Source organism: Meles meles, chromosome 12 (genome assembly GCF_922984935.1).
Source record: "Meles meles chromosome 12, mMelMel3.1 paternal haplotype, whole genome shotgun sequence".
Classification (NCBI taxonomy): Eukaryota; Metazoa; Chordata; class Mammalia; order Carnivora; family Mustelidae; genus Meles; species Meles meles.
The window spans coordinates 55,122,227-55,148,517 of record NC_060077.1 but is presented as its reverse complement, the minus strand read 5'-3'; the positions used below and the strand labels follow the sequence as shown (position 1 = coordinate 55,148,517).

Here is a 26,291-nt window from a genome sequence, read left to right as displayed (position 1 = left end):
TCAGAGCAGGTTGGATTGTGGGGAACCATTTCATATTAATCTGAGATTTGAGACTGAGTATTCAAAATGAAAAAAAAAAGTCAGTTTTGTTGAATCACTTCTTTAACTGTTTGTGTGAGGACAGAGGTGGAACGTGAAAGATTTGGGATGTGAAAGGGAGGAGCGGGGCAAGGGGTTCAAAGGCATTCACCAAGAGGCAGCGTATTTGAACTCATGAAGCTTGATTAGACATGGAGGAAAGTGGGGTGGCAGATAGTGGAAAGTGGGAGGAGTCAAAACAAGGAAGCTCAGATGAAGTGGAGGAACTGTGCCATCAGAATGCATGAGCTAGTGAGCTGGAAGGAGAAGGAGGAAGTGGTCAGAGGCTGGGAAGACTGACACAGGGATCCAGAAACTGCCGTGTTGGATTGGGATGGGGAGAATGGAGGTCTGAGAATTCAGAATTCCAGGTGTCAGCTGCCTCCTTTGTGGGGTCACTTGAGTTCCTGTGAATGCTCTCTGGAGTTGGAGAGGTCACAGTGGACTCTGGGCCAGACTATGAGTCTTCAGTAAAAGTGAGAACCTTGTTGAGAGGTCAGGGAAAGACACAAGCAGAAGAGAGGGGACAGGCGGTTCAGACAGGTGGTAAAGTTTTGTGTAAGAGGAAGGTGATCATGTTCTGAAAGTGGCATTGGAGAGCAAAAAGATGTATGCCCAGGAAAGATGAAAGGGCATGATTTGAAAAGAAAATAAGAAGAAAATCTATTTTAAAAGAAATATAATGCTAGTGTAAAGTTGCTTAAGTATCCAACAATGGATGTTTAAAATCCCAGCTACTTGTCATTTATGTGTTTGTGCGAGGCTGCTCAAGCCTGTGCTCAGACACTGCTCAAGCCTGTGCTCAGACACTGCTGGGAAGCCCTCTGGAGAGAAGACACTCCAGGAAGCTGGAAAAAAAAAAAGCTTGAAAATAAGTTTTAACAATGTGAAAATAAAATAACAATGTGAAAATAACAATGTGAAAATAAAAATATGAAAATAAAATAAATCATCTGGACTGAAAATAGTTATTAGATTTGCTGACCTCTAATTATTCCTTACAGTCTAAACCTCCCCACCTTTACCATTCAGAAAATATGATGGAAGCATACCAATCATTTTATTGCTGTCAACATAAGCCTTGGAAATTACAAACCAACTTAAAATAGCCAATGGAGGACCAAGCAAGGAATTAGCCCCCAAATAAGCCAAGAACTTTTATATTAAAACCCGAAAGAAAGCACCTTGTTTTAAACATCACCGAAGATGAATATTAGAGTTTAAAAATACTTGTAAAATAGCAAAAGAAAAATAAGTCAGACCAGGTACCGCTTGATGATAAAGTGTTCAGTAATTCAGATATAACTAAATGAAAGGAATACAGACAGTTAAACAATAGGTTATTCCTTGTCTTAAAATTCTTTGATGGTTAATAAGTTGAGCCATTCATGCTTTTGTCCTAGCATAAGTTGAACAATCTAGAACTGGGAGGCAGATTCTATTTCATGGAGACTAGTGATCTGTGTGGACTGGTATTGCCGTGCAAAGGGAAGTAAGTCTTAAAAATACCAGAAATCCTACAAAAGTTTGGGGTTTATTAAATAGGCATGGGAAAATGTGGCAAATACTTTTAGAAGTTTTGGGTTTTGAATGTCTTTCCTAAATTGGCTATTTTAGCCAATGATTATAAAACCTTTTAGTTCCTACTCTAGCTAAAGGGTATCATATGTGTTATACACTGGTTGACCTTCAGATGTTGGTATAAATTCAGAACTGAGTTGTGTATATAACTAAAAACATCCAGTTAGAGTGAATATGTAATTTTTGAAGGTATAATTAAAATTCTGTCAGGAAATTACATTGAATGGAAATTACAAGGCTAAAAACTATATTCCAATAGAGAAGAGATGTCCAGGTGAAGGCCTACATATATCCCTAGATAGATAATTTTTCTGTAAATCTTTCATGCACATACAGTTACATCAGGCGATAACATAAAGGCTAATAAAATGTAGCCAATATATCTGGAATTCAATGTCAAAATTAAGTTCAAGATGGTATTTTGGTTAATATTAAATTATAAAGAATTTATGATTCACTAATTTTTGACCCTAAGGGCCATCTCTTTAGAAAGTCAGATGTTTCATAAATACCACTTTCTTTTCAAACTATATACACATAACATTTAAATTACTATTTCTTCCTTCTCTCTTTTGTTAAGAGCATGTTGATCTGAGATACAGCTTGCAATATAGATTTGAATTATAGCTATTTGCTTATAAAATAATTTCTGTATCTTAGATCTGTAGAATGACCTAAGGTCTATGGGTTGCAGTAAAGAGCTACAGAGAAGAATTGATTTCTGCCCAAAGGTTGTTTATTGAAAAAATGACATGTCTTTAAGTGATTGTTAGAATTATATCTTAAAAAGATAATTTTAAAATTTAAGAATGAAGATTTAGAACATCAGTGTGTAATCCTGACAAAAAATTTATTTGAAAGTATTTTCCTAGAAGGATTGACAACTAATACTGTCACTTTTTATATCTTCCATGGTTTTTTACTAATGGATCTTAGTAATAATAGTTATTGAAGATGGTAAATCTGGCATTTTTAAGACAACCTAAAAAACTTTTTTGGAAGATATCAGGAGGTGTTTAAAGAACACTTCTGATGATAAATCAAAGTGACACGTAAGTTACTTATCATCAGATACCAATTCCATTAATTAATTAACCAATAATTATTTTTATTCCTTCAAACTCCTGAGCCCAGCATACTCAAGTATATTTCAATAAATACCTTTTGACTTTATTTCTGGAAAGATTATCCATCATTAATGGAATCCCCCTCCCCAAATGGGAGAGAAAGAAATGAAAGAAAGAGTTCCTCTGAATGACTTTATTTATACCTCTACATTTTGGCATGCTACAGACTATCAAAATTTCACATGGTCTACAGACATAAAATAAGATGTATATTGTGGCTTTGAAAATATTGACATCATCTGCTATAATATAGAGCAAAATAGCTCTAATAAATTAGTTCACTCCTTAGGCCCCCTTCATAAGTGTTGGAAGTCGAATGACTATTCTTTGATCTTGTAACACCCTGGGAAACTTGAGTAATTGGCGGGGAATAATCCTTGAAAGATTTTGTCATATCCAGTTTCACTTCCGTGAGCTCATACTAACACTGAATTTAGAAAAGAGAAAAAAATTCTTCTACTTTGCTATAGTAAACTTACCCGTGTCTAAGAATGCTTTGATTCTATTTAGAGATTTTTAAAACCAGGTAATACTAAATAGCAAACACATAGAAATGACATACCATAAATAATACATTATTAAATTTTGAAGGTAGAAAAATATATCATACTATATAATTTGGGAACTATCAATTGGAGCATTTTATAAGCCAAGAGCTTATAAGCAAATCAAAACAGGAATGTAACATTTATTCTAGGAGAAAATTTAGTTAGGGAGTGAGAGTAAGGATGTGTGGTGGTCTAGTACAATTTCAGTTGGGTCAACACAATACCATCAATGCTGTTAAAAGTTTTTAGTTGACCCCTTTAAAATAGTAGCAGAGCATTGTCTAAAAAAGTACTAAACTCAAAACTAATAATGTGGTATTATGTTACAGAATAATTCTAACTTTTCGCATTAAACATTTTACATGTTCTAGAAACTTTTTTAGATCCCCTTAAGAAAAAATTCCCCCAAAGCTTAGCTATACTGCAGGCTTTTTTTCACAGCTCAGCTTAAGTAAATTATTTTAACTTAAGAGATGTATAATAAAGAGCTGGATATAAATGAATAACACTTAGTGAACACACATCTGAAAATACAATGTGGTTTCCATCTGCTTCTTTGGAAGGTAATTTACCATTAGGGATGACAATCATGTCAGGTGTTACTTGCTTTAGTCAGAGAAGTACACTTGGCAAGTTCACACTATTAGGTCAGAGCCACAGTGATAAGGGGAAAAATAAGTGTGATATCCTGCAACCTCATCAGTATGTAATATTCATAAATACTGTCTCTACTACTAAACACAAGCTAGAATCAGAAAACTCCTTGACTCTATGGGAATTTTAGCTGAAACCCCTTTTCAAGATCTGGGATCAGACATTGCCAATGTCCCCCAAATAAATCTCACCCTATTGCTATTCTCTTTTGGAAGTTTCCTCCCAGGAAACATTTCCTAATTTAAGGTTTATTTTCCCTGGTACAATTATTAGGGTAGGAGTGCTTGGTGGCTTGTGAGCTGGGTTGTGTAGCCAGATTTGTTTTCTTTAATGGTTAATCGTGCTCTGAGTATATGGTTGGATTTTTATTTCTATTATCTGTGAAATTGACCAGGTGCTTGGCACATATTTCAAGTTCTTTCTGAATACTTGAGCTCATATTACATGTTTAGTCCTTTTTGAATATTGCTTGAGCTACATGGCAATCAAAATAGAGCAAGGAGAATTGTGCCAATAGCCATCTCAAGGCCATTTCTTTTGCATGACTGAGTTTAATTTATTCCTTGTGCTGGAGATACAGGACTGGCCACACAGAAGATCCTATCACTGTGCCGGCACAGGGAAGACCCTGTCTCAAGTTTTAGTTCACTGTCGTGATTCCATTAGTATTAATATAAGAAAAAGTTTTACAAATGCTAGGGAGAGCTCTTGCCCAACAGCACTGTTTACATATTTTTCTCATTGTGGTTTCCCACCTCACTCCACAGTTACTTAGCACCTAGTTGTGCATCATAAATCAAGATGTTAGTTTTTTGGTGGTGGGAGTTGAAGCTGAATCACCACAGCTGAGAACAAGTGTGCTGGGATCCTGGCTACTTAGTATATTGTACCGTACTGTACTTCGTGATTCGACTTCGGGCAGTGCTAGGGGAGGCAGATCCAAGGGTCTGGCTAAAGTGATGGTCAGAGGAGCTCCTCATGTGGCCAATGGTGGCTGTGCCCCCCATGCTGCTACTCAGGCCCCCACCTCCTCCCAGGCTGCTCAACCCAATGCCACCACCACTTCCTCCAGCTGCACTGCCAACCAGGCCACTGCCTCCAGTCATCCCAGCTGGGCCACTAATTCCACTTATGCCAGAGCCGGAAACAACCCTCTCTGTCACAATCACATTTTGGGCATTTGATAACTCAGGGTGTATACTTAGATTGCCCATCATGCCAGAAGCTGGTCGGATTACTCTTTCTGTCACTACCACATTTGATGACTCTCTAGGATCAGGCACGGTCAAAGAGGTGGGTAGACTTGAACTTGGTGCTATTACCCTTTCTGTCACTATAATGTTTGACCCATCTCTCAAGTCAGGCATCTCTAACATTCCATGCAAATCAGTGCCAGAGATTGGGCCGACCACCCTCTCGGTCACCACTACATTTGATGCATGTCGATTGTCATGAACATGGACAGAGGGCTTCAGAGTGCCAGACGTGGTGTAAGACTCGGTCACAGTAACATTACCATAGCCCAGAGGATCAGGAATGGGCATAGGATGCTGTACACCAGGTCCAGAGGGGTAGGTACTCTCAGAAATGACTGTGGTGGTGCCGAAATGTGGGGAGATGGGTGGATGTCCACCAGTGATGGGGTCTGTTCCCTGCTGAGGGCAGATCGGTTCAGTGCTTTCAGGTGGCCAAGAGGGATCAGGGTCTGGATATGGTTCAACTTCTTTTCCTAGGCTGATATCTGCCAACTTCTTAAATTTAGGCCCCAGTGTATCCAAAAAGCTGTCATCCAAGTCTTCTCCAATGAAGCTACAACAACCCACAGAGCCAGCGGGAGAACCTACACCTTCGATGTCATATATGAGCAAACAGTCATTGGATGGGCGTCCTTCATCTTCATCTGCATAAGCATATGCTTTCTGGATTAATAGAGGAAAGAGAAAAATGAGATTATGGATACATATTTAACAATAATAGAAGTCTTGATCATTCTTTTTTCTTCTGGGACATTACCAAAGAGGGATCTAGAAGGCAAAATTCTGACTTCTCCTAGAGATGCATTAAAAATCATTATATAATTTCCTAAAAGAATTTGGTTAGAAATTATTTTAACTGTAAGCCCGTTAATACATTTCGATTTTTAAAATTTATTTAAATGGACTTTCCTCATCACGGTGCACTTTGGATACAAAAGCACATACAAAAAAATCACATGAATTATTTTGTAACCATGTTAGGAGGTACTTAAAAGTAATGTACAGGAAGTACACCAAATTGTGGGGGTTTTCTTTCCTTCTTCTTCTTCTTCTTTTTTGTTTGTTTGTTTGTATTAAAAAAGGTAGCTCGTAGTTGATTTGGGTTCATTTGGGATTGCATTTTCCTTCCTCCAATGAAGTGAATGTGGTGGTTCTATAAAGATTTATTTCAGTGTAGCTTTTTCAGTAAAAAAGAGCATTTGACTTTAGGTCCATGCCATTTTGGGATTCAGAACTGAAAGTTTTTAAAAATAGGATTGCCTAAAAAAAAAAGAAGGCTACCTGGGTGGCTCAGATGGTTAAGCGTCTGCTTTCAGCTCAGGTCATGATACTGGGGTCCTGGGATCAATCCCACATGGGGGTCCCTGCTCAATGGGGAGCCTACTTCTCCCGTTGCCTCTCTCTCTCTCTCTCATGAATAAGCAAATAAAATCTTTTTTAAAAAATAAAATAAATAAAAATAGGATCTCCTTCAATTCAAAGTTAAAGCCCATAGACATGTGCACTTTTTTCCTTTTTTTAGGATTTATTTATTTATTTATTTCAGAGAGAGAGCACCACCATCAGGAGGGGTAGAGGGAGAGAGAATCTCAAGCAGATTTCCCGTTGAGCATGGAGCCCGAGGTGGGGATCCATCTCACAACCCTGAGATCATGACCTGAGATGAAACCAAGAGTTGGACGTTCAACCAACTGTGCCACCTAGGTGCCCAAACACATGCACTTTTATTTCATTTTTGTCGTTCATAATATTGGATTGTAAATTTTCAGGTTAAGTATCAGAAATATCTTTATTAGCAGACCAATTTTTGCCATTTCCTTCAAAAATGTTTTTGAGTCCTTACTATTTGCCAGACACTCAATTAGGAACTTGGCAATGCAGTAGTGAACAAAAGCAGATGGAGTCTCTCTCTCTGTCATATGGCTTACCTTTTAGTAGGAGGAGACAGGCAATACATAAACATATTTGTCAGGAGGTGGTAAGCTCAAAGTGAAGGGATAGAGTGGCCACGGGCAGCCTCTCATAAAGTGATGTTCGATCAGAGGTTAGAATAAAGCATCAGGGTGAGGAAAGTACATAGAGTATACCAGGCAGAACGAGTCATAGATGCAAAAGTTTTGAGGCAGAATTGTATTCTTTCATGAAAATAACATTCATTTGTAGGGACATGAATGGGAAGCATTCCTGTGGATTCAGCAACAGATTTCTTATTATTATCTACTATTATTTGAAAGGCTTTTATCATTGTTTAATTTCAAGATATCAGCCACCCTCTAAAGCCGTAGAAGAATTAAAGAAGGTATTTTAGGCCAGGATGTAGAAGGATGCAGATCTATTGGAGGCAGTTTCAGAGACAGGAAATCTCTGAAGGCTTAAGTATCATCTGGTGTGTCGCCACAGGTAATTTTGTCTCTACCTGAGGAGGGCAAAATTAATTTTGCTGGTTCTTAGAATATTCTGGAAGTGTTCTCTGGCTCTTGAACCCACACTTACGGAATGTTTACTATGTGCCTGGAACTGAGCTAGGTAGTGGCAACATGATATAGAGAACATATGGACAAGGCAATAAAAAACCGTGGTAGACATATAAACATATTTTAGCAATGATAGGTTCTATAAAGTTTATACACAGAGCACTACAAAAATACAGATAAAGACACATCAATTCTATTTTGGATGTGACGGTTATCAGTAAAAGGTTCAGAGAAGCAGTGATATTTGAATTGAGTCTTTAAAGATGAATATGAGTTTATGATAGAGATGATGATAAAAGCATCCTGGGAGGGGCTCAGCATAGGCAAAGGCAAGTGTGAATGAGGCAAAGACACTTGGTATGTGGGGTTGGTGGTAAGGAGTAATTGGAAATGAGGGAAGGGATCATTTTATGAATAATCTTAATTGTCATATTACGGAACTAGGACTTCATTGCCTTAGACAAATAGACCTGGGAGCCATTGGCTATTTTTAAGTAGAGGAGTAAAGTGATCAGTTCAGAATTACAGAAATGTTATCCAGCAGCAGTATGATTGTCAGGCATAGACTAGAGGCTGGGAACCTACCAAAGCCCTGTTGAAAAACAGTGGCAGCCTGGAGTAGAGCTAGAGGCACAGGATGGAGAGGAAGCTATGGCACTCGAGACATTACCTGACAGAAGTAGCTTTCCATGAAGTTCATATTCAAACCTCCTTCTCTACATTCTCTCATAGAATTTCTTCTTAATGTTCCAGAATATTCTTGACATATCTCAGGTACTCCTGAAGGTTTAACTCCTTCTGTTAGTTCAAATCCTGTTGTTCTTTCTCCTCCTCCTAGATCTTGCATTTCTCTGCCACCATACTCATTTGTGTAAACCCCTAGAAGTGTTGATAAAATTAAGTACACTTTCTATAGCGTATTGTAGACCCAAAATAAATAACTTCCTATAATGTATGGTTTCATCAAGGTAAAACAAAGGTGATACATAAAGGGCTAAACATACAATTTTGAGTTCAAAATACTATTAGTAATCAGTTTGTTGTTTGATGTTAATTATTTATTGCTAATTATGTGTCATGCTGGAAGAGAGGGGGCTGCATAGAGGTTATAAAAACCTATGCTTTAGTGAGTTTGATTTCAAATTGAGGGAGTTTTGAAGGGGAAATACCCAAATTCTAAAAGCTAAATAGTATAAGAATACCCCCAACATATTGGAAGCACAGTGCTTCCAGAGGAAGACCTGAGAACCACTAGCTTTCAGAGGAGAAGCCATGGCTGTGGTGATGGGAAAGGTTTGCACCAAGACTCTTGGGTTTTCACTTGGATGTCATGGGTGACTAGAAGCCTGTTACCATATTCAAGGCAAGTTAGACAAAATGATGGCTCAGTCCATGGAAAAGCTATGGATAGGGAAAGTACTGGCAGTGGGACAGGTGCCCTATGACTTTAATATTTCAAAAATCTTGATTTGGGGGGACAATATGTTTTTCATCCTTTTATGACTCTGATGCCTCTCATTGTGCATTGTTCCAGATTTGTGTAAAGTCTTGTAGATGTATTGAGGGGATAAATGCAGCAGTAAATTCTGATGGATTTGATGATTTGACAAGTCTTGAGAATAGATTGGATGTCAAGAATAGGGAGATAGAGGAGTCAACCAGGGCTGCTGCTCTTGAGGTGAGAGGATGTTGATGTCATTAACACAAATGGAAACATCAAGAAAAGAAATAGGTTTAGAGACCAGTGTGTCTAGTAGTTTGAGTAAGGTGCAGTCCTATAAACATTCCTATGCCTCTCCTATTCTAAAGAATTCAAAATAGGAATGGTAACAAATTTGAAAAAGACTGGGAGAAAAAGAAGAGAATGACTAACTTTGTTTTCAAAGATACAAAAAGTTTAAAAGAAAAAAAAATTTTTTTTATTAGCATGGTAGTTATCCCCTTGCTGTGAAATTCAAATTGTTCCCTTGTTTCTGCCTGCAAACTGGCTAGACCCCTGTTTTTTGTTTGTTTGCTTGTTTTAAGCTTTTATGAATTTATTATTATTATTATTATTTTTATTTGACACAGAGCGAGAGAGAGACAGCAAGAGCAGGAATACAAGCAGGGGGAGGGAGAGGAAGAAGCCAATTTCCCATTGAGCAGGGAGCCCGATGTGGGGCTCGTTCCCAGAACCCTGTGATCATGACCTGAGCCAAAGGCAGACACTTAATGACTGAGCCACCCAGGTGCCCCTAGCCCCTGTTTTAAGGCATATTGTCATTACAGTCTCGGTTAACCATGTGCAAGGAGAAACTCTACCCCCTGCACATGACCTCAGCCGACAACTTGGAAAGATTCTGATAGTGTTTCATTCACTTCCAGTTTAAGAACTGGGACAAAATTTTTCACATCAGCTTTCTGCTCATGCTGAGAATGGATGCAGTTTTGTTCTTTGTTTGTTTATTTTTTTGGTCATGATAACAGCTCAAGTCAGAGTGAGTTTACATGCAGATACTTTTTTTTTTAATGTATACAGTTCAGTAATAGAAATATTTTTCTCTTCCTTGTGATTTTCTTAATAACAATTTCTTTTCTCCAGCTTACTTTATTGTAAGAATACAGTATATAATATATATATATTATATATATATGACATACAAATTGTGTGTTAACCAACTGTTTATGTTAACAGTAAGTCATCTGGTAGTTAAGTAGTTGTTAAGTTTTGGGAGAGCCAAAAATTAATACTTGTATTTTTTGACCGATGGGAATCAGCATCCCTAATACCTGTGCTATTGAAGGGCCAATGGTATTTTTTTTTTTCTGATAAATAATGTTTGCTCTACTAGACAGAAAACCTGGACCAGAATTGACTTGTGGTTCTTCTCTCCTACTTATAGAGTCCTGATACAGTCATCTCCTAAGTACTCTCTGATGATTGAGGAAGATTTTAAAAATTCAACATATAAGAATAGTAATTCCTGGAGATTTTTCCCTTACCATTTGATCTGCAAATTAGTCATTTTTTTTTTTTTTTTTGCAAATTAGTCATTTAAAAATGAATGAAAGAAACAATGTTAAAGACAAGATAATTGAGAAATAGTAAGGTATGCAGGGATAGAGCAGAATTCCTTCCTAGTCATTTGAGCTGTTAAAATTAAAAAGACAAAACAAGGGGCGCCTGGATGGCTCAGTGGGTTAAAGCCTCTGCCTTCAGCTCAGGTCATGATCCCAGGACCACGGGAGCCTGCTTCCTCCTCCCTCTCTGCCTGCCTCTCTGCCTAGTTGTGATTTCTCTCTGTCAAATAAACAAAATTTAAAAAATTAAAAAAAAAAGACAAAACAAAACCTTCTTACCTGAAGTGTCAATGCATTCAATTAGATTTGCATCAGGAGGTGATATGGGTGGTACACAGACCGTCTCCTAAAAGACAAGAAACATGTCCCCATTTGTAGTGGCTCTTTTCTGTCCATCCTTGTACATTGGGTTTTCTCAAAATAGACTCAGATTCTAAAAGAATACTGTTTACAAAACTTCTGAAATCCATTTAAAACTTGCACTTCATTTGAGAAAGCCTTTTCTGAAGACTTCCATCTAATTTGGGTGTATCTTTGACTTCTCTTCATTTTCCCTGTGGACTATCCCAGAACGAAGAGTAGCATAGGCTGTGAGGGGTCACCACCATCTGGTTCATGTGCATGAGAATGAGTTTCGGGGACTACCAAAGGCCATTTCTTACAAGTTAGCACTTACTGGGGGAGGCAACTGTGGGCCTTCAACTGCCCATGTGTGAAGTGCTCCTTCTGAACATTCGGGGACAGGTTCAAAGCCAGCTCTCCCGCCAGGGGCACCTCCACATTCACAGCACATCAACAAAAATGGGACCACTGTTGGTGAAAGGAAAGGAATACTGGAATTAGCAGTGGAACCACATTAAAATAAAAACAATTTTCTCCTTTATGATTACATTTGAAACCCTAATATCATTGCATTTGACTTCAAAATTCTTATGAAAGTTTCAGAAAACAAATTGAACAATGGTCAGATACCAAAATCAATACGAGCTTCAGTATACTAGACTGCAATCCATTTTGATTTGTTATATAGTATTCAAGTGACAAGTAGTATTATATCATTAAAACAGATGAGTCTTTTCACTGTCATTTCTCTGAAAAATATTAAAGGAGACAAAAAGGAGAGCTGCTGAGGACAGGCCATATGTTTGAGTCTTTGTGTTCCATCCTCCATGGCTTTACTTTTTTTTTTCTTTCAGACATGCCTGTCTTTTTAATTTTCATGGTAAATAAAATCTTACTCATGCCTCAGGTAATTATTCCCTCTATTATTTTCCTCTACATGGATTTTTTTTTCTTGAAATTACTCCTGCACAAATGGAAAACATTACACTGGTTAACCATGTCTTTCTGTTAGTCAGTTGGGTTTCCTTATTCACCTAAATACATGTCTAGCCCAGAGCCTTTTACATAATACAATCTTGGTAAATTATTTAGAATGAATGGATGGATGAAGGAAAGTAGTGTAAGTAAGGAAAGTGTGTAAGTAGATGTGATGAAGGAAGAAAAGAAAGAAGAAGGAGGTGAGATAAAGAAGAAGGAACATAGTAAGGATAGTAATAAGGGAGGGAAGGTACGAGATGAAAAAAAGGAAAGAAAGGAGTAAAAGAATCCTGTGTATTTTGCTTTCTTGAAGATTTGCTAGGCTTAGAGAAATCTTTGAATGTAGAGGTGTTTGACCCCAAATACATAATTTTTCAATCTTTTATTAACTACACTACCCAAAGGCAATCAACAATATAAAAAACAAGCTCAAAGTGAAAGTCATATTACTTGCAGTAGAGATTGTCAACTCCTGGGTAATTAAGTTACTTTTATAAAGTACTTAATTCTAAAGTTTTAAAATGTTGGTTAATACTTAATATGGCTAACACAGTGAAATTAGAGAATGATCTCTTCTCATGTATTTTGTGTTACATTCTGCAAGTTTGCTTTCTCTGTGTAGCCGTTTCTGATTGTTTGGATCCTCTCTGATTGTCTTCTTTACTCAACTAGCAATCTGAGCCTGCCTGTTATGACACTTTCCCATGGCACTGAAATCGAATGCAAAGAAGTTTTTATCCTCCACTGCACTGTAAGGGGTCAAGAAGCTTGATTTTTTCATCTTATAGACTCAACAGTAAACAAGCATTTCTTGATAAGGGCACAAAATAAGATTTGGTCAAGTATATTTTATCAAAAGATCAAAAAGCTTATCTCCTTCCCATAATTTCAGGGGGAAATATGAATAGGATTGTTGCAAGTACTTACGTCCTAGGACCAAGAATCCCATGATGAGCAGTCCAATGCCGGCAGGACCAAAATGGACATTATCTGAGAGATTTTGATTTTCTCTTGGCATGGTCCCAGTGAAAATTTTTTCACCTGGGTCAGTAGTGGTTTCACCACTGTGATTCATATTTTCAGTGCTACTTACAGTATCCCCACTGCCTCCACCAGTACCCCCACTGCCTCCACTGGTACCCCCACTGCCTCCACCAGTACTCCCACTGCCTCCACTAGTTCCGGAATTGGTAGTACTATCAGTAACTTTTCCATTCTCAGGCCAGCCAGAACCTTGAAGGTCAATATTAATGGTTCCAGTACAAGTTCTTTGAAGAGTATCTGCAACAAGATTCAAAATGGAAGACATATTTAATGCATGCAGTGTAATACTCGTTGAACAATACAAAACCACTTTTTTTTTTTTTTTGGCATCAGTAACTTATTTCAAGTTCTTTATTCTCATCAATTCAGTAACTTCCCAAATCATCCCTTGTTTGTGATTCAGTTTTTAAATCAAACCATGATGAGGATTAGTGCTCCTGAAAGACCATGCCATATGTTGAGAAGCATAAACAGTAAGTGCCATGTCATATGTGTGCTGTCATTCACCTTAGATAAATAAATCAGTCATATTCCACATACTATTTAAAGGAATGGAAGCTACTTGTATTTGTATTTTATATGCAGTAGTTAGTTGCTTTATTTTCTTCTAAATTACCTTGACAGGGATTCCTCCATCACATCTGCACTATCCACTTCCCATAAGATTTGAATCTATGATAATCTCTGATTAGGAACTGCTCAGTGCAGAAAACCCACAATACTGAAAGTTCAGGTATGATTTTTTTTTTCCTCCTTCAGAGATAATATTTCCAAAGTCTAGCATCCACCTATAGAGCTATTAGGTCAGAAATGTGTCATAACTCTGAGACTCTGGCTGGACATTGGTGATTATAATAATTCTTACTACAGTGTAGAAATGATCTTGATGGAATATTATCCTTTTCTGTAGCCCAATTAAAATTATTTATATGTAGTTATGTCTGAAGCAGTTTTTTAAAATTCCATGATAAACCTTCCAATTTTATTGAAATACTATAAAAAATGAAATAACATTGTATAAACTTAAGTACACAGTGTGTCATTATGATATACTTATATATTGCAGTATGATTTCCACCTAAGTGTTAACCAACATCTCCATCACCTCACATGACTACTATTTTGTTTTTTGTGATGAGAATATGTAAGATCCACTATCTTAGGAACTTTTAAAAATATAGCAACTGTACTGTCAATAATAATCATAAGGCAAGACTCTGCATTAGGTCCCCAGAAATTAATCATCTTGTGACTGGAGGTTTGTAATTTTTAACCAACATCTCCTCATCTCCCCATCCCTTTAGTGGTCAGCCTAATTTTAATTTTGTTGGTTTGGAAAAGTAATATAAGTATGCTGCTTCCAAATTGTTCACACAAAGTTGTACATCAACTTTCCAAAAATTACATAAAGTTAAGTTAACTTTGCTTCTGGACTAATTATTTGAAAGTAACTTAAGAATATAATTTTAAAATTTCATTTATTGAGATTAATAAGAACTAACATTGAGTACCAGCACTGTTCTAAGTGTTTTACATCTAACAACTTCTTTAATATCTCTAAATCCATAATGTTAGTGTCTCATTTTATAGAAGAAAAGGATGAGGAATAAATGGTTTAATGACTTCTCTAAAATCCCATAGCTATTAAGTGATTGTACAAGATACCAACCGAGTCTTACTCCAGAATTCATGAACTTGGCACTGAGTTATACTTTTATATTATTAAAAATTTGATTCTATAATACCTAGTATGATTTTTTTGTTGTTGTTGAGAAAGGGTTATCTCAAAATATGATCAAAACTTTAATTTTTGAGTGTATATATAATTTCCTCCAAGTTAAATTGATTTCTTACCATCTATAGATAAAATTGTCCCTTGGTATTTTCCCCCAAGCATGTTATATTGTTCCCTGGTAACTCTCTTTCTCAAAGTAATTATGCCTGTTTTTGAGTCAACATCAAGTAGGTTAGCTGGATTATTTCCCATTACATATCTGTATTTGAAGAAACAATATGAATTAATGTTAGCTTTTGAAAGAGAGAGAGAGATTTTGATTATAAAGCACGTTTCAAGTCAGTGGTTGTACCCTCTGGATATCATTTTCAATTATTAGGGACTTTTTTTTTTTTCAAGGCAAGATGGAATGATCTCTTATGCCCACTTGGATGTCACAATAATCTTTGATTCTTGCAATCTCCTTTTCGTTTGGTTTTGGTGCACTAGACACTCCTGGAAGACCCAGAACCTGGGACCTCCTGGGCTGCTTCTAATTCTGAACTGTTCTCTTATCAAAGAAGTTACTTCTCCATCAGCTTGGGACTTCATTCTCTCCCTGTTTTCACTCTCCCTCCTCATACACACGATGACTTTATAGGACTTCTTTTGAATTTCATTCTCATTTATGTATTTGTTAAACATTGGCTGGATAACTCTGTCTCAAGTACTGTGCTAAACTCAAAGGACTAGAACTTTGAGAGGAGCAGAGTTGGGTGGGGAAGGTAGGATGGTCTGCCCTCAGTGAACTCACATCTGTGGAGTACAAGAGAGTTTATCAATATCAAATGCTTAAATGATTAAAGCGAAGAGAGCAACTGAAATGAATTAACTAAATCTTATTGATTTCAATCTGGGTGCACTTGCAATGGGAAAATCAGCCCATAAAATCTTTTGGGGGAATAACCATGATATGTGGTAATCAGCTAATTGGCAATAAAATACATAAATACAGAAATGTCAAACTTTCAAGATTCAGTATTTTCCACATTTTACATCTTCACATTTTTTGCATTTTACTTTTTGCCCATTTTTTTCTTTTTGTATTTTCTTAAGGTCAAAGCTCTAAATTAAATAGCAATTCAGTAGTTAGTATTCTTTATGATTGAACGATGGTTTCAAAAATAATGAAAAATATTTTAATTCAGATACTTAAAATTTCTAAAAAGAACATGTATACTTTAGCTCAATATATGGTAAAATTATTTGGAAAATGTCAGTCTTACCTAACAGTTGTTGAAGCATGACCTGTGTCCAGATCAGTGGCTATAAAGTCTCCCAATTTATAATTCTGTCCCATGTTACTAGTTACTACATATGTCTTTGAACCTGGTCGGAACACCGAACCTTCAATTACGTTTGACACAGCCACAGTGACTGCTGTTGCTGTGAGTTTATACTGAGACATAATTGAAGAGTGAAATTCAGCTTTATTTCTGACACCGAGACTTAGTTGCATCGTCTGCATAGCTTCGTAATCTAGGGGCTAGAAAATACAGAGTGGGATAGTTTTACTCTTAAAAAAAAAAAAACATTCTGGAAGAAAGACAAATCCTTTCATTATAGGCAAGAAAACTCCCACATTTCTTTCTTTAATTAAATATAAATACGTACAAATACACACTCTATCCTTTATCTTTAATGAAACAGAAATGCATGAAAATATAGTAGGAAAAAAGTTGAGAATATATGACATGAATTTTAATTGTCTATCAAAGAAGTTTAAAAACATAATATAGATGGTCAAATCCATGCATTTTATAGTGCAAAGATAGTTTATTTTAACTTCTGTCACTTCCTTTTTCTCACAAAGTAGCTCTATTTATTACAAAGTATGGGCCTACTATCTAGTACGTTCAATCATTTAACTGGTTTTATCTGTAAAGAACTATTTAGAAGAAATTTTACTTCTGTAAATATGACTTCCTTCAGTAAGCCCAGTAATAGAACAAAGTATAAAAATAATAAAAATCCTTATTTTCTTCAACATATTCTGGAAAAAAATTATTTCCTGTAGCTATTTTTATTATGAGGTTGGTGTCAATATCTACTTAATGAAATTCACAAACAACTATGCATTATGCCCATAAGTTCCAAATATATTTTTCTAAATTTTCATGTGAGAGTAATTTAGATGACTCTCGATTCACACATCAAACTCTCCACTTAGTAAAATCTTCAATCTTGGCTCCAATGTTGGCTTTATTTGTTATTACAAGAACGGCTATAAAATCACGTATACGTATACATCACACACACATACGCATAACAGAGGAATTAAGATATGATGTCATGCTTGGGAGAAAAATCAACATTACTCCCATTTTACAGATAGAGATATTGAGGATAAATAGACTAATTTTTAAAAGTAATATAGTAGTTTGGGGTAAAATAGATTAGGACGGTTTCCCCAGCATGGAGTCACAGCTAGAATAGGGATGACGGTATGAACTTAATAGCTAGAGAATTTGAATGTCAGCTATACCACTTACTAGCTATCGGAACTTGAATGGGTAACAACTCTCTCTTGTATTTATCTGCAATATGGGCATATAACCTAATTTTTCTGGGATGCTGTGAGGGGTCAACTAAAGCATCTGCACCCTGCCTCAGGAAATGGAAGCTATAGCCACAGGGACACTTTATGAAGACATGAGATAAATGATCCCACATTCCTCTGGGAACAGAATTCCTTAGAAGCCTATTTCCCAGGACTATTCTGAAGAAAGGAAATAACTAAAAAAGTACTGAATTCTACCATAAAGAATACATATTGCATGTTTCACACACAATCCTTGCATAACTATTGCAGATTTAAAAAAAAAAAAACAGACTCAAGTCTTACACTACAGGCTGAAATCTTCACCATAAGCTCCCTGTGAGTCACATTTTTTCTCTCAAATCTTAGAGGCAATTCTACCTCTGGTACATGAGGTGGATCATTAATGTAGGGGGGACAGAGGAATAGGATTCTGTTGACGTAGACCAAATCTTTGTGACTTGGACAAATCCCCAGGGTGTTTATGTTCATAATAGGCCTTGGTCAGCAGCTGCAGGGAGATGGGAACGTGATAATCCTAAAATTACAGTAATTTAATTTTAATTTTATAAAAACACACCAGAGAACTAAACAACTTTTAATTTACATGAGAAATATTCTCAGTGCATACTAATTAATGTATGATGTTGACAAAGACACATTTTTTAAGGCCATGTGAAATCTGCTTAAAAAATATTCTTCAAACATCTAAAACAAAACTTTAAGCATAAAATAAGATTCATTTTTAGAAATGCTCTTAATTTATATGATCTGTGAAGGAGTAGTGCATTAATAGAAGAGAGTTTCGAGTTTAATGCCTGTTTTCATAAACTGATATAAGTGGAAAAATTATTAAAAAGCTCTCTAATCTTATATCATTTTAAAACATGGTAATTTTTATTCTTTCACCCCCTGAATTTTGTGAAATGTTAACATTTTATCTCAAGATCAACATTTTGAAAAAGACCAAGAAAACAAAATATTTAGGATAATTATACCATACCTTAATAACCTTTAAAATTCCCACATTTGTCCTTTCATTCATTTCTATGTCAAACCAACCTCCCTCATTTCCGGAGATAAAGAAAATTACTGCCACCCAGTTAGCTGAGTACTCTTCATCCAAATCGATTACTCTAATCTGGAGCAAATTTGAGTGTAGGGCATTTTCTTCAATACTAATGGAATACTGAAATGAGAAGCAAAAAAATCTTAACACCAACTGTGTGAGTGAGAGAACAACTATCCTGGACTTACAAAGGATGTTTAAAACCACTCATTATTTAGAAACGAGATCTGTGTTTATAAACTCACATTTCATTGTCCAAATACATGTATTTTTCCTACGTATTATATAAACAAACACAAGGCAAAGTACGTGTCTACATTTGGGTTGTACACGACTAAAGATAACATGGACCTCTGTAAAAAGAATTGTTTGAATAAATTTTAGAATGTAATGAATTGATGTTGTTAATTTCAAGGACAAGTACTTACAGAGGGCTGTTCCATGTATGGGATGTTATCATTAACATCGAGGATTCTAATGTTGCACTCACACTCTGCTGACATGCCATCTGCCCCACCATCTCGGTCAGAGCCTCTCACAGCAAGGGAATACTGGCTATATTGCTAAAAGCACACATTACAAAAAAAAAAAAAAGAAAATCACAGTTGATCTAGACAGTCCTTATTCTGTCTCATGAAAAGTTCTTTTAAAATGTTGGCTCAACATTTACTTAAATCCATGATCAAGATACAGGTAACACAAACTTTGAAAATCCACAGATCTCACATGACTCAATATGACTGTTACCACTTCTATTTCCAGCAGTGTTTACCTAGCATCATTTAAAGAAAGAACATGTTTGAAGGCCTCATGCCTTATTATATGTCCAGGGGTTGAAAAGGTTTATAAAGGGTAAAGTGGACCAAAATGCTTAGGAGGAGAGAGATTAAGGTTTACCAAGAATTTATGAGATGAAAATTCCATACTGTCAATAATCAGCCCTAAAATGTGCAAGAAAAACAAAGAATGTAACAAGTGGTTTACAGTTCTGGGAGACAGGGGGTGGTGGGCTGGAGCAGTGGAGTTATTGATAATCAATCTTCTTGATTCTACTCAATGATGCTTTAATTTGTAGAACTGGCAAAAGCAATGAAGCCTTTCCCAGACACATGCATGTACTCATCATTCAAAAATGTGGATATAATTTTAGAGGATTCATAGTAAGAGACATCTTGAGATCTCTCCATGAATTCCAGGTTGAAAATATCTGCTTTGATGGCTTGCTAGTAACTTTATTCCTTTAGTTTTTAAAGTTCTTCACCACTAAAACTCTTTGGACATTAAAGGACTCCCACTGGGCTCTTTAAGGAAGTTTGAGCAAGAAAAAATTACTAGTCATTTTCTTCTGATGGTTATTTTCACACAACTGAAAAAGGAGATATAGATAATTTAGGAACTGATAGGATTTGGATCATTAAAGAATGAAAATCATCTGATTTATTCTAAGCCTAGGAGTCATTAACAGGGGGATTGTCATTTCAAAATAACTATAATATTAAAATAAAATTTAATTAAGTACAAATTCAAAAGTAACACTTATTTATATCCCTAAAATACTTACAGATCAGGTAAATCCTATCAATACTTTAAAAATGATGAAAAAGTTGATACTTTTATATTGAATAATGGGACCATATGTTATTAATAGAAACCATGCTGATTCTAACTTGCTAACAATCTCTAATTATTTTCTCATTTATAAATAAAAAGATTGGTCTAGATGTTACTCAGTTGCTATCCATCATTCTGATTCTGTAATACTTTTCCCAAAGTAATCAGGGGACTGTCAGTAGGTAAGAGAGAGGAAGGAAAAAGAAGAGTCCTGAAGTCAAATGAGTGTAGGATATTCTGGGTTAAAGAAAGAGAAACAAATTTCTTAGTCTGTAAGAATTCTTGGAACTTTTACCATGTTCATGCATTGTGACTTGCCAAGATGGCTGACATAATAACAATCGTTTCTTAAATCTACTTCAATATAGATCACACTTTTTCTTTTTTTAAATAGAGCTTCTACATTTGCCTTATGTATATTCTTGTGTAGTCTCAGAATATAGTTTTCTTAAATTGAGGCAGATACTAAGTTTGAATTGATTGAGTGAAAAATGGCAGTTTAAAATGTATTTGAGGAATCCCCATTTTTTCATTTTGAAGATATTTCTTATGTCATTACCATTATGTGAAAATGTTATATAATCATAACATATTGTTTTCTTTTTCTTTCTTTCTTAGGTACTCTTGCTTTTAGCATAACTTCCTTTGAAACTAACAAACCATTCAAAGAAAAAAAAATTACCTCTCTGTCTAGAAAATTATTCATTGTTCGAATTTCTCCAGTGTTTCTGTTAATAATAAACATTGGTGAATCAGAAGGTTCCTGTCTTATGATCTTGAAGGCTATTTTTGAGTTCAAATTATTTGGTTCATCTGCATCAGTAGCATTGAGTATCATCACCAGCGTATCTAGAAATCAAGGAAAATGGTTGCAAGTGGATAGTTTGCATTTTTGTTATAGTACAGTTTATTGCTTTTCTAACAAGGTGTTAGAGTTGGTTGTCTATATAGTGTATGTGCTACCATTTTTCCTTTCTTCTTCTTCAACATGTCATTAGCTTAGCTCCTTTCTATACCTTTGCTTTGACAAAAACATTACATTTTTTCAGGAACTTACACATTACTGGTAACGTTAGAAAAGAAAGAAATTGTTTAACGCTGCCTTTTCTTTCCTTATTCTAGTATAATCCTTTTTTTTTTTTTAAGACTGCTGTGGTGAAATAAAAGATATTAAAGCTAGACCAACTCTTTCCCAACTATAGAACTTTCTAGCTCTATGATTTTGGCTTCAATTTCCACATCTGTATACGGGGATGATAATAGCACTGTCCTCACTGAGTTCATGAGAGAGTTGAACAGTCTAATGAGAGAAACTCATAGAAAGTTCTGATTGGCTAATGTATACTCAATAAATATACATTATTGTTCTGTTTTTTTTTAAATTTTATTTATTTATTTTATTTTTATTTGACAGAGAGAGATCACAAGTAGGCAGAGAGGCAGGCAGAGAGAGAGGGGGAAGCAGGCTCACTGCTGAGCAGAGAGCCAGATGTGGGGCTCGATCCCAGGACCCTGGGATCATGACCTGAGCCAAAGGCAGAGGCTTTAACCCACTGAGCCACCCATTATTGTTCTGTTTTGCATGGTCCCAAGTGAAGTGCTAGGTAAACTATTAGGTTGAAAGAGATGCTTGTTTAACTACATATTTTGTCTTATCCCTTGTCTTTTCTTGGAATTTTATAAGCCATTTTGATGAAGGACACTGGAGAAGGAAAAGCTGCCAGTGTTCATAAACTGGAAATCTCTACACTGAAAGTTTATAAAAGTACATAAATCTCTACAATGAAAGCTTGAAACTGTGTTTCAAGCACAGTTTTCCTGTCTGTAAACACAAATGCAACGAAGTATCTCCCTTCTGCCTTTTATTTTCTCTCTCAATCTTTGTGTGTGTTTGTGTAATTCACTTCAGCATTCTTTTTAAAATATTTTCAGTAGGCAATTAATTATGGCACATTCATACAGTAAAATCTAATGCAGCTAGTAAAAGGAATGAAGACATGGGGCACCTGGGTGGCTCAGTGGGTTAAAGCCTCTGCCTTTGGCTCAGGGGTCCTGGGGTCCTGGGATGGAGCCCCGCTTCCGGAGCTCTCTGCTCCGCAGGGAGCCTGCTTCCTCTCTCTCTGCCTGCCTCTCTGCCTAGTTGTGATTTCTCTCTGTCAAATAAATAAAATATTTAAAAAAAAAAGGAATGAAGACATTTCATTTCCTAATATGGAAAAATGTTAAAAATATATTTAAATAAAGATTTACATTATGATTTGTATGTAAAATATCTTCCTATTTGTTTTCAAAAGTATGTTTATATAATCATAAAACATACATAAGTAACTAATGATGGTTCTTGCCTCTTAAGAATTATACTAGGGAAAACAAAGAATGGATTTCTATTCCATTTTTATTTTCCATATTGTGTAAATTTTTACAACAAACTTTTAAAAAGTGATTTTTACCAGTGACTTTAAAGTAGGTTAAAAAAAAAAAGGTGGGGGCGCCTGGGTATTCTCAGTCAGCTGAGGGTCTGGCTCTTGATTTTGGGTCAGGTCAGGACCTCATAGATCATGGGATCTAGCCACATGGAGGATTCCACGCTCAGTGGGGAGTCTCCTTGAAAATTCTCTCCTTCGGCCTCTCCCCCCACTGCCACTCTCGCTCTTCTGCTCTTTCTCTTTCTCTCTAAGATGAATAATTTTAAAAAAGGTCAGTATGAACAGAAATGAATGAGATGGTCCTTCAGAGCAGCCAGGCTGGGAGGATAAATCTCCTTCCAGTGCCCCTGCCACCACTGCACAAAGTATTTTTGGATTTCTCCTTAGGAATCTAAAAAAGAGCTGGTGTGTGAGTTATATGAGAAAACCTTTCTCATGTCTTTGGAGTTGCTCCTTGGGTATGCCAGATAGAACCAGCCGCCACAGTTGAAGGGACAGCCATTATGGAGACTTCTCATGCGTTTCTGTTCTGGATGCTTTTCTATATTTAATCTCTTACATTCATGATGAAGTGGTACCTTCTTAGTCTGGCCTCCCTTTGCTTGGCTAAGAGTGATCTGGAAGTCAGTATATTCTTGTTTACTTAATAAGATGGATACTTACTTGCATTAGAATTTTCTTCTATTTGTCCTACAAAAGTAGACATAGAAAATACTGGAGGGTTGTCATTTATATCCAAAACTCTGACTCTGAGCTCAAGAGGCCTCTCTAAATCTTGACCCAGTGAATTCAGAGCCCGGCAATAGATCTACGACAGAAGACAAGAATAATTATTTGGTGCAACAGATATTTAAAGTTCTTACTTTGTTTGGACACTATGGTAGGCACTGTGGGTAACCAAAAAAAGTAAGACATATTATTTTCTACTATAATGTAGATATAAGCAGCACTTAAAATCAATAAGGGGAGGCAAACACAAGTTCAAAATACCATTTGAGAAAAAGCAACCTGATAAGTTATTTAAAAGAAGAATAGAAATACTGTAACATCATAGGATGATGGATGACTGAGAAAGATCCTGAAAGAGAATTTCAGTAAGTGGAACTGGTATTTGGAAAGATGTTCCAAGTAAAGGGATTTATGTGAGGAAAGAAGCAGAGTAGTGAAAATACATTCTTTGAAATTGGGAGTAGGGGCTATTGGCTTTGAGGATAGGGTAAAGGAGAGTCACATGGGGGCTTCAAAGAAAGGTAGTTTTCACAAGCTATGTGGGAGACTATGTGGGTGTTCTTATTGTTGTTGTTATCATTAATAAATGAGGTGTACATAAATATAATGTATGTTACTTTACCTGTGTGCTATATGCATATACAAATTCAAGAAAAGCTAATAGGTTGGCATGCTGACCTCGAGAGTTTGTGGGTAAACATTGTCAGAGATAAGGTAGGAATATAGATTTGGAACAGAAAACTAAGGAATTAAAGTAGCTTAGGCAGTATAACTGAAAACACAAGCAGCCATGACTATTTGAACATCTTTGGGGATATGGATGGATGGGGTTTTAATTGAAGAACATACAAGATCAAGGAAGGTTTTCTGTATGTCCTTTTTATTCTAAGTATTAGCAAGTGTCGACCATGATGATATACAGAAATGGAAGCAGGCAAGGAGCAAGCAGAAAAGAGATGATAAAATTGATCAAATAAGGTTCTTGAAGAAACAGGTAATTATGGAATAATGGATCCCTCTTGGGGGTAAGCTGTGGAAAAAAGCAGAAAATTAATCCTGTTTTTGGATTTAAGGCAGAACATTTCTGAAGGAGGGGAGAGAGAATTGTGGGAGTGTGTGATGGAAGGCCTCAGAATTTCTAACGAAGCTGGTCATCAGGTCAGCGGCTTAAAGTGGAAAGGAGGTTGAGTGTTTGGAGTTTTGTCATAGCTACTGTCAAGAATGGAAGTATGATTCAGTTAAGGATGGATTAGAGTATTCCCAAAGCACATTCTGAGCTCAGGTGAGCTGTAGCAATGTGGATTTATAATAAAGTATGTTTACTTGAAGAAGCTCCCTTAGTAGCTCAAAAATCATCACTTGACATGAGAACCAATATTTTCGGTTGACTTAAAGAAAAAGAATGAAGAGTTAGGTCCTTGCCCTTCCAAACAGATATTCTAGCTTGCCACTAGGGACAGACCAGAGTCTCACATTTTTGCTGAGATGTTTCAGCAGGGCATTTCTCCTAATTTCTTTGTTTCTGTTGGGTCATAAGATGCTCATGAATTGAGACAATCAAAAATAATATTGAGATTTCTGAAGTCAAATAAAATATGATCTGAGTTTAAGATACTCCAAAAATAATGTAAGCCTGAACACATATAATGATGTGGAGCCCACTTACAATGAAAAATGGGGTGACCTCTCGATCAACTATGGATGTAATATTAATTTCACCAGTTTTTTGATTAATGATGAAGATTCCGTAAGGTGGCTGATCAATTCCTACTCCAGAGATGCGGTATGTAACTTGCTGGTTTGCAGCACAATCTGAGTGAATCTGCAGAGAGAGCGCAGGTGAAAGTATTACAGAGAGCAAATAAAAAGTGCTAGGTTTGATAAACAACAACTACCTTTCTCAAGAACTGTTGAATGTGAGTACCTGTTATCTTTTGGGAAATGCCGGAAATAGTTATTTCTCTAGTTACAACTCTAGTATATTCCATAACTAGCAAATTAACAAAAGAAATTCAGCTTCTATGTCTACCAAATAAGAAAAAAAAATCGCCTTAATAAATCCAAGACTATGCTGTCATCATTCACTCATTCATTTATTCATTCATTCAGCATTTACAATTGATTGTATTATTTTCCTGCTCTAGTGCTAGCACTGGAGTTAGAGTAGGGAACTCTTTGCCTAAACTCTTAAGGAGTTTACCAGTGTTGCCATTATGTAATTTTGATCCCTGACCCAAAGATTTTTTTAAAAATGTAAAGTTTTAGAAGAAAATTTTAAGTAGATTTATGTAGGTGACTGACTACAGAGTCACCTGACTCTGTGTTGAAGCCCTTAATTCTGAAAATGGGGAGGATGTATTATTAGAAAAGTAAGGAAATTGCCCTAAATAAGGGGTTTAGAGAAGGGGACTCTAAGCAAATCTAACTCGGGAGTCTCTGTGTATCTGAATACACAGATGTATATGTGTGTCTGAATGTGTGTATATATTTGTATATGTAATCTGTGTGTGGGGATGTATTTGTGTGTTATATGTGTGTGTGTGTGTTTGTACAAAGAAAGACAAAGGGCAATGAATGGAAAAGAGAGTAGGAAACAGGGTACATTGTGAGTTCTTATTTTTAAAAACCAATTAATCTTGAAACACTGGAAAAAATTAAATTTAAAAAATTAAATTTTAAATTAAATTTTAAAAAATTAAATAAAAAATAAAATCCAAAAGTAGGAATTCAATTCTGATGGATCAAGGCAGAAAGAATACATATTAAAATAGTCCCGCTGAGTGAGCTGGCTGTTAAATTCATTATTTAAATCACTGTATTTTTCTACCTAGAATTTGGGTTAATTATGATCATGTGTGGTTATTTTACCAATGAGTTGCATCAGTGTTTAACTGTTTACCCCAGTGCCCCAATTTTTTTTTTAAAGATTTTATTTATTTATTTGACAGACAGAGATCACAAGTAGACAAAGAGGCAGGCAGAGAGAGAGAGAGGGAAGCAG

At 36.0% G+C, this 26,291-nt stretch overlaps 1 protein-coding gene across 1 annotated transcript in view; it reads right to left on the bottom strand.

Annotated features, from left to right (window-relative positions):
• Positions 1-4,860: 4,860 nt before the first annotated feature.
• DSG1 (desmoglein 1) overlaps positions 4,861-26,291 on the bottom strand; it is a 31,014-nt gene continuing 9,583 nt past the window's right edge. Inside the window, exons 4-16 of the mRNA XM_046025707.1 lie at positions 24,957-25,112; positions 23,225-23,369; positions 20,818-20,984; positions 18,953-19,087; positions 18,459-18,644; positions 16,143-16,402; positions 14,997-15,136; positions 13,275-13,379; positions 13,026-13,205; positions 11,455-11,588; positions 11,058-11,124; positions 8,389-8,597; positions 4,861-5,907 (exon numbers count right to left, since the gene is read on the bottom strand). Of these exons, the coding sequence (XP_045881663.1) occupies positions 4,861-5,907; positions 8,389-8,597; positions 11,058-11,124; positions 11,455-11,588; positions 13,026-13,205; positions 13,275-13,379; positions 14,997-15,136; positions 16,143-16,402; positions 18,459-18,644; positions 18,953-19,087; positions 20,818-20,984; positions 23,225-23,369; positions 24,957-25,112 (2,931 nt within the window). The remainder of the gene's footprint in view (positions 5,908-8,388; positions 8,598-11,057; positions 11,125-11,454; positions 11,589-13,025; positions 13,206-13,274; positions 13,380-14,996; positions 15,137-16,142; positions 16,403-18,458; positions 18,645-18,952; positions 19,088-20,817; positions 20,985-23,224; positions 23,370-24,956; positions 25,113-26,291) is intronic.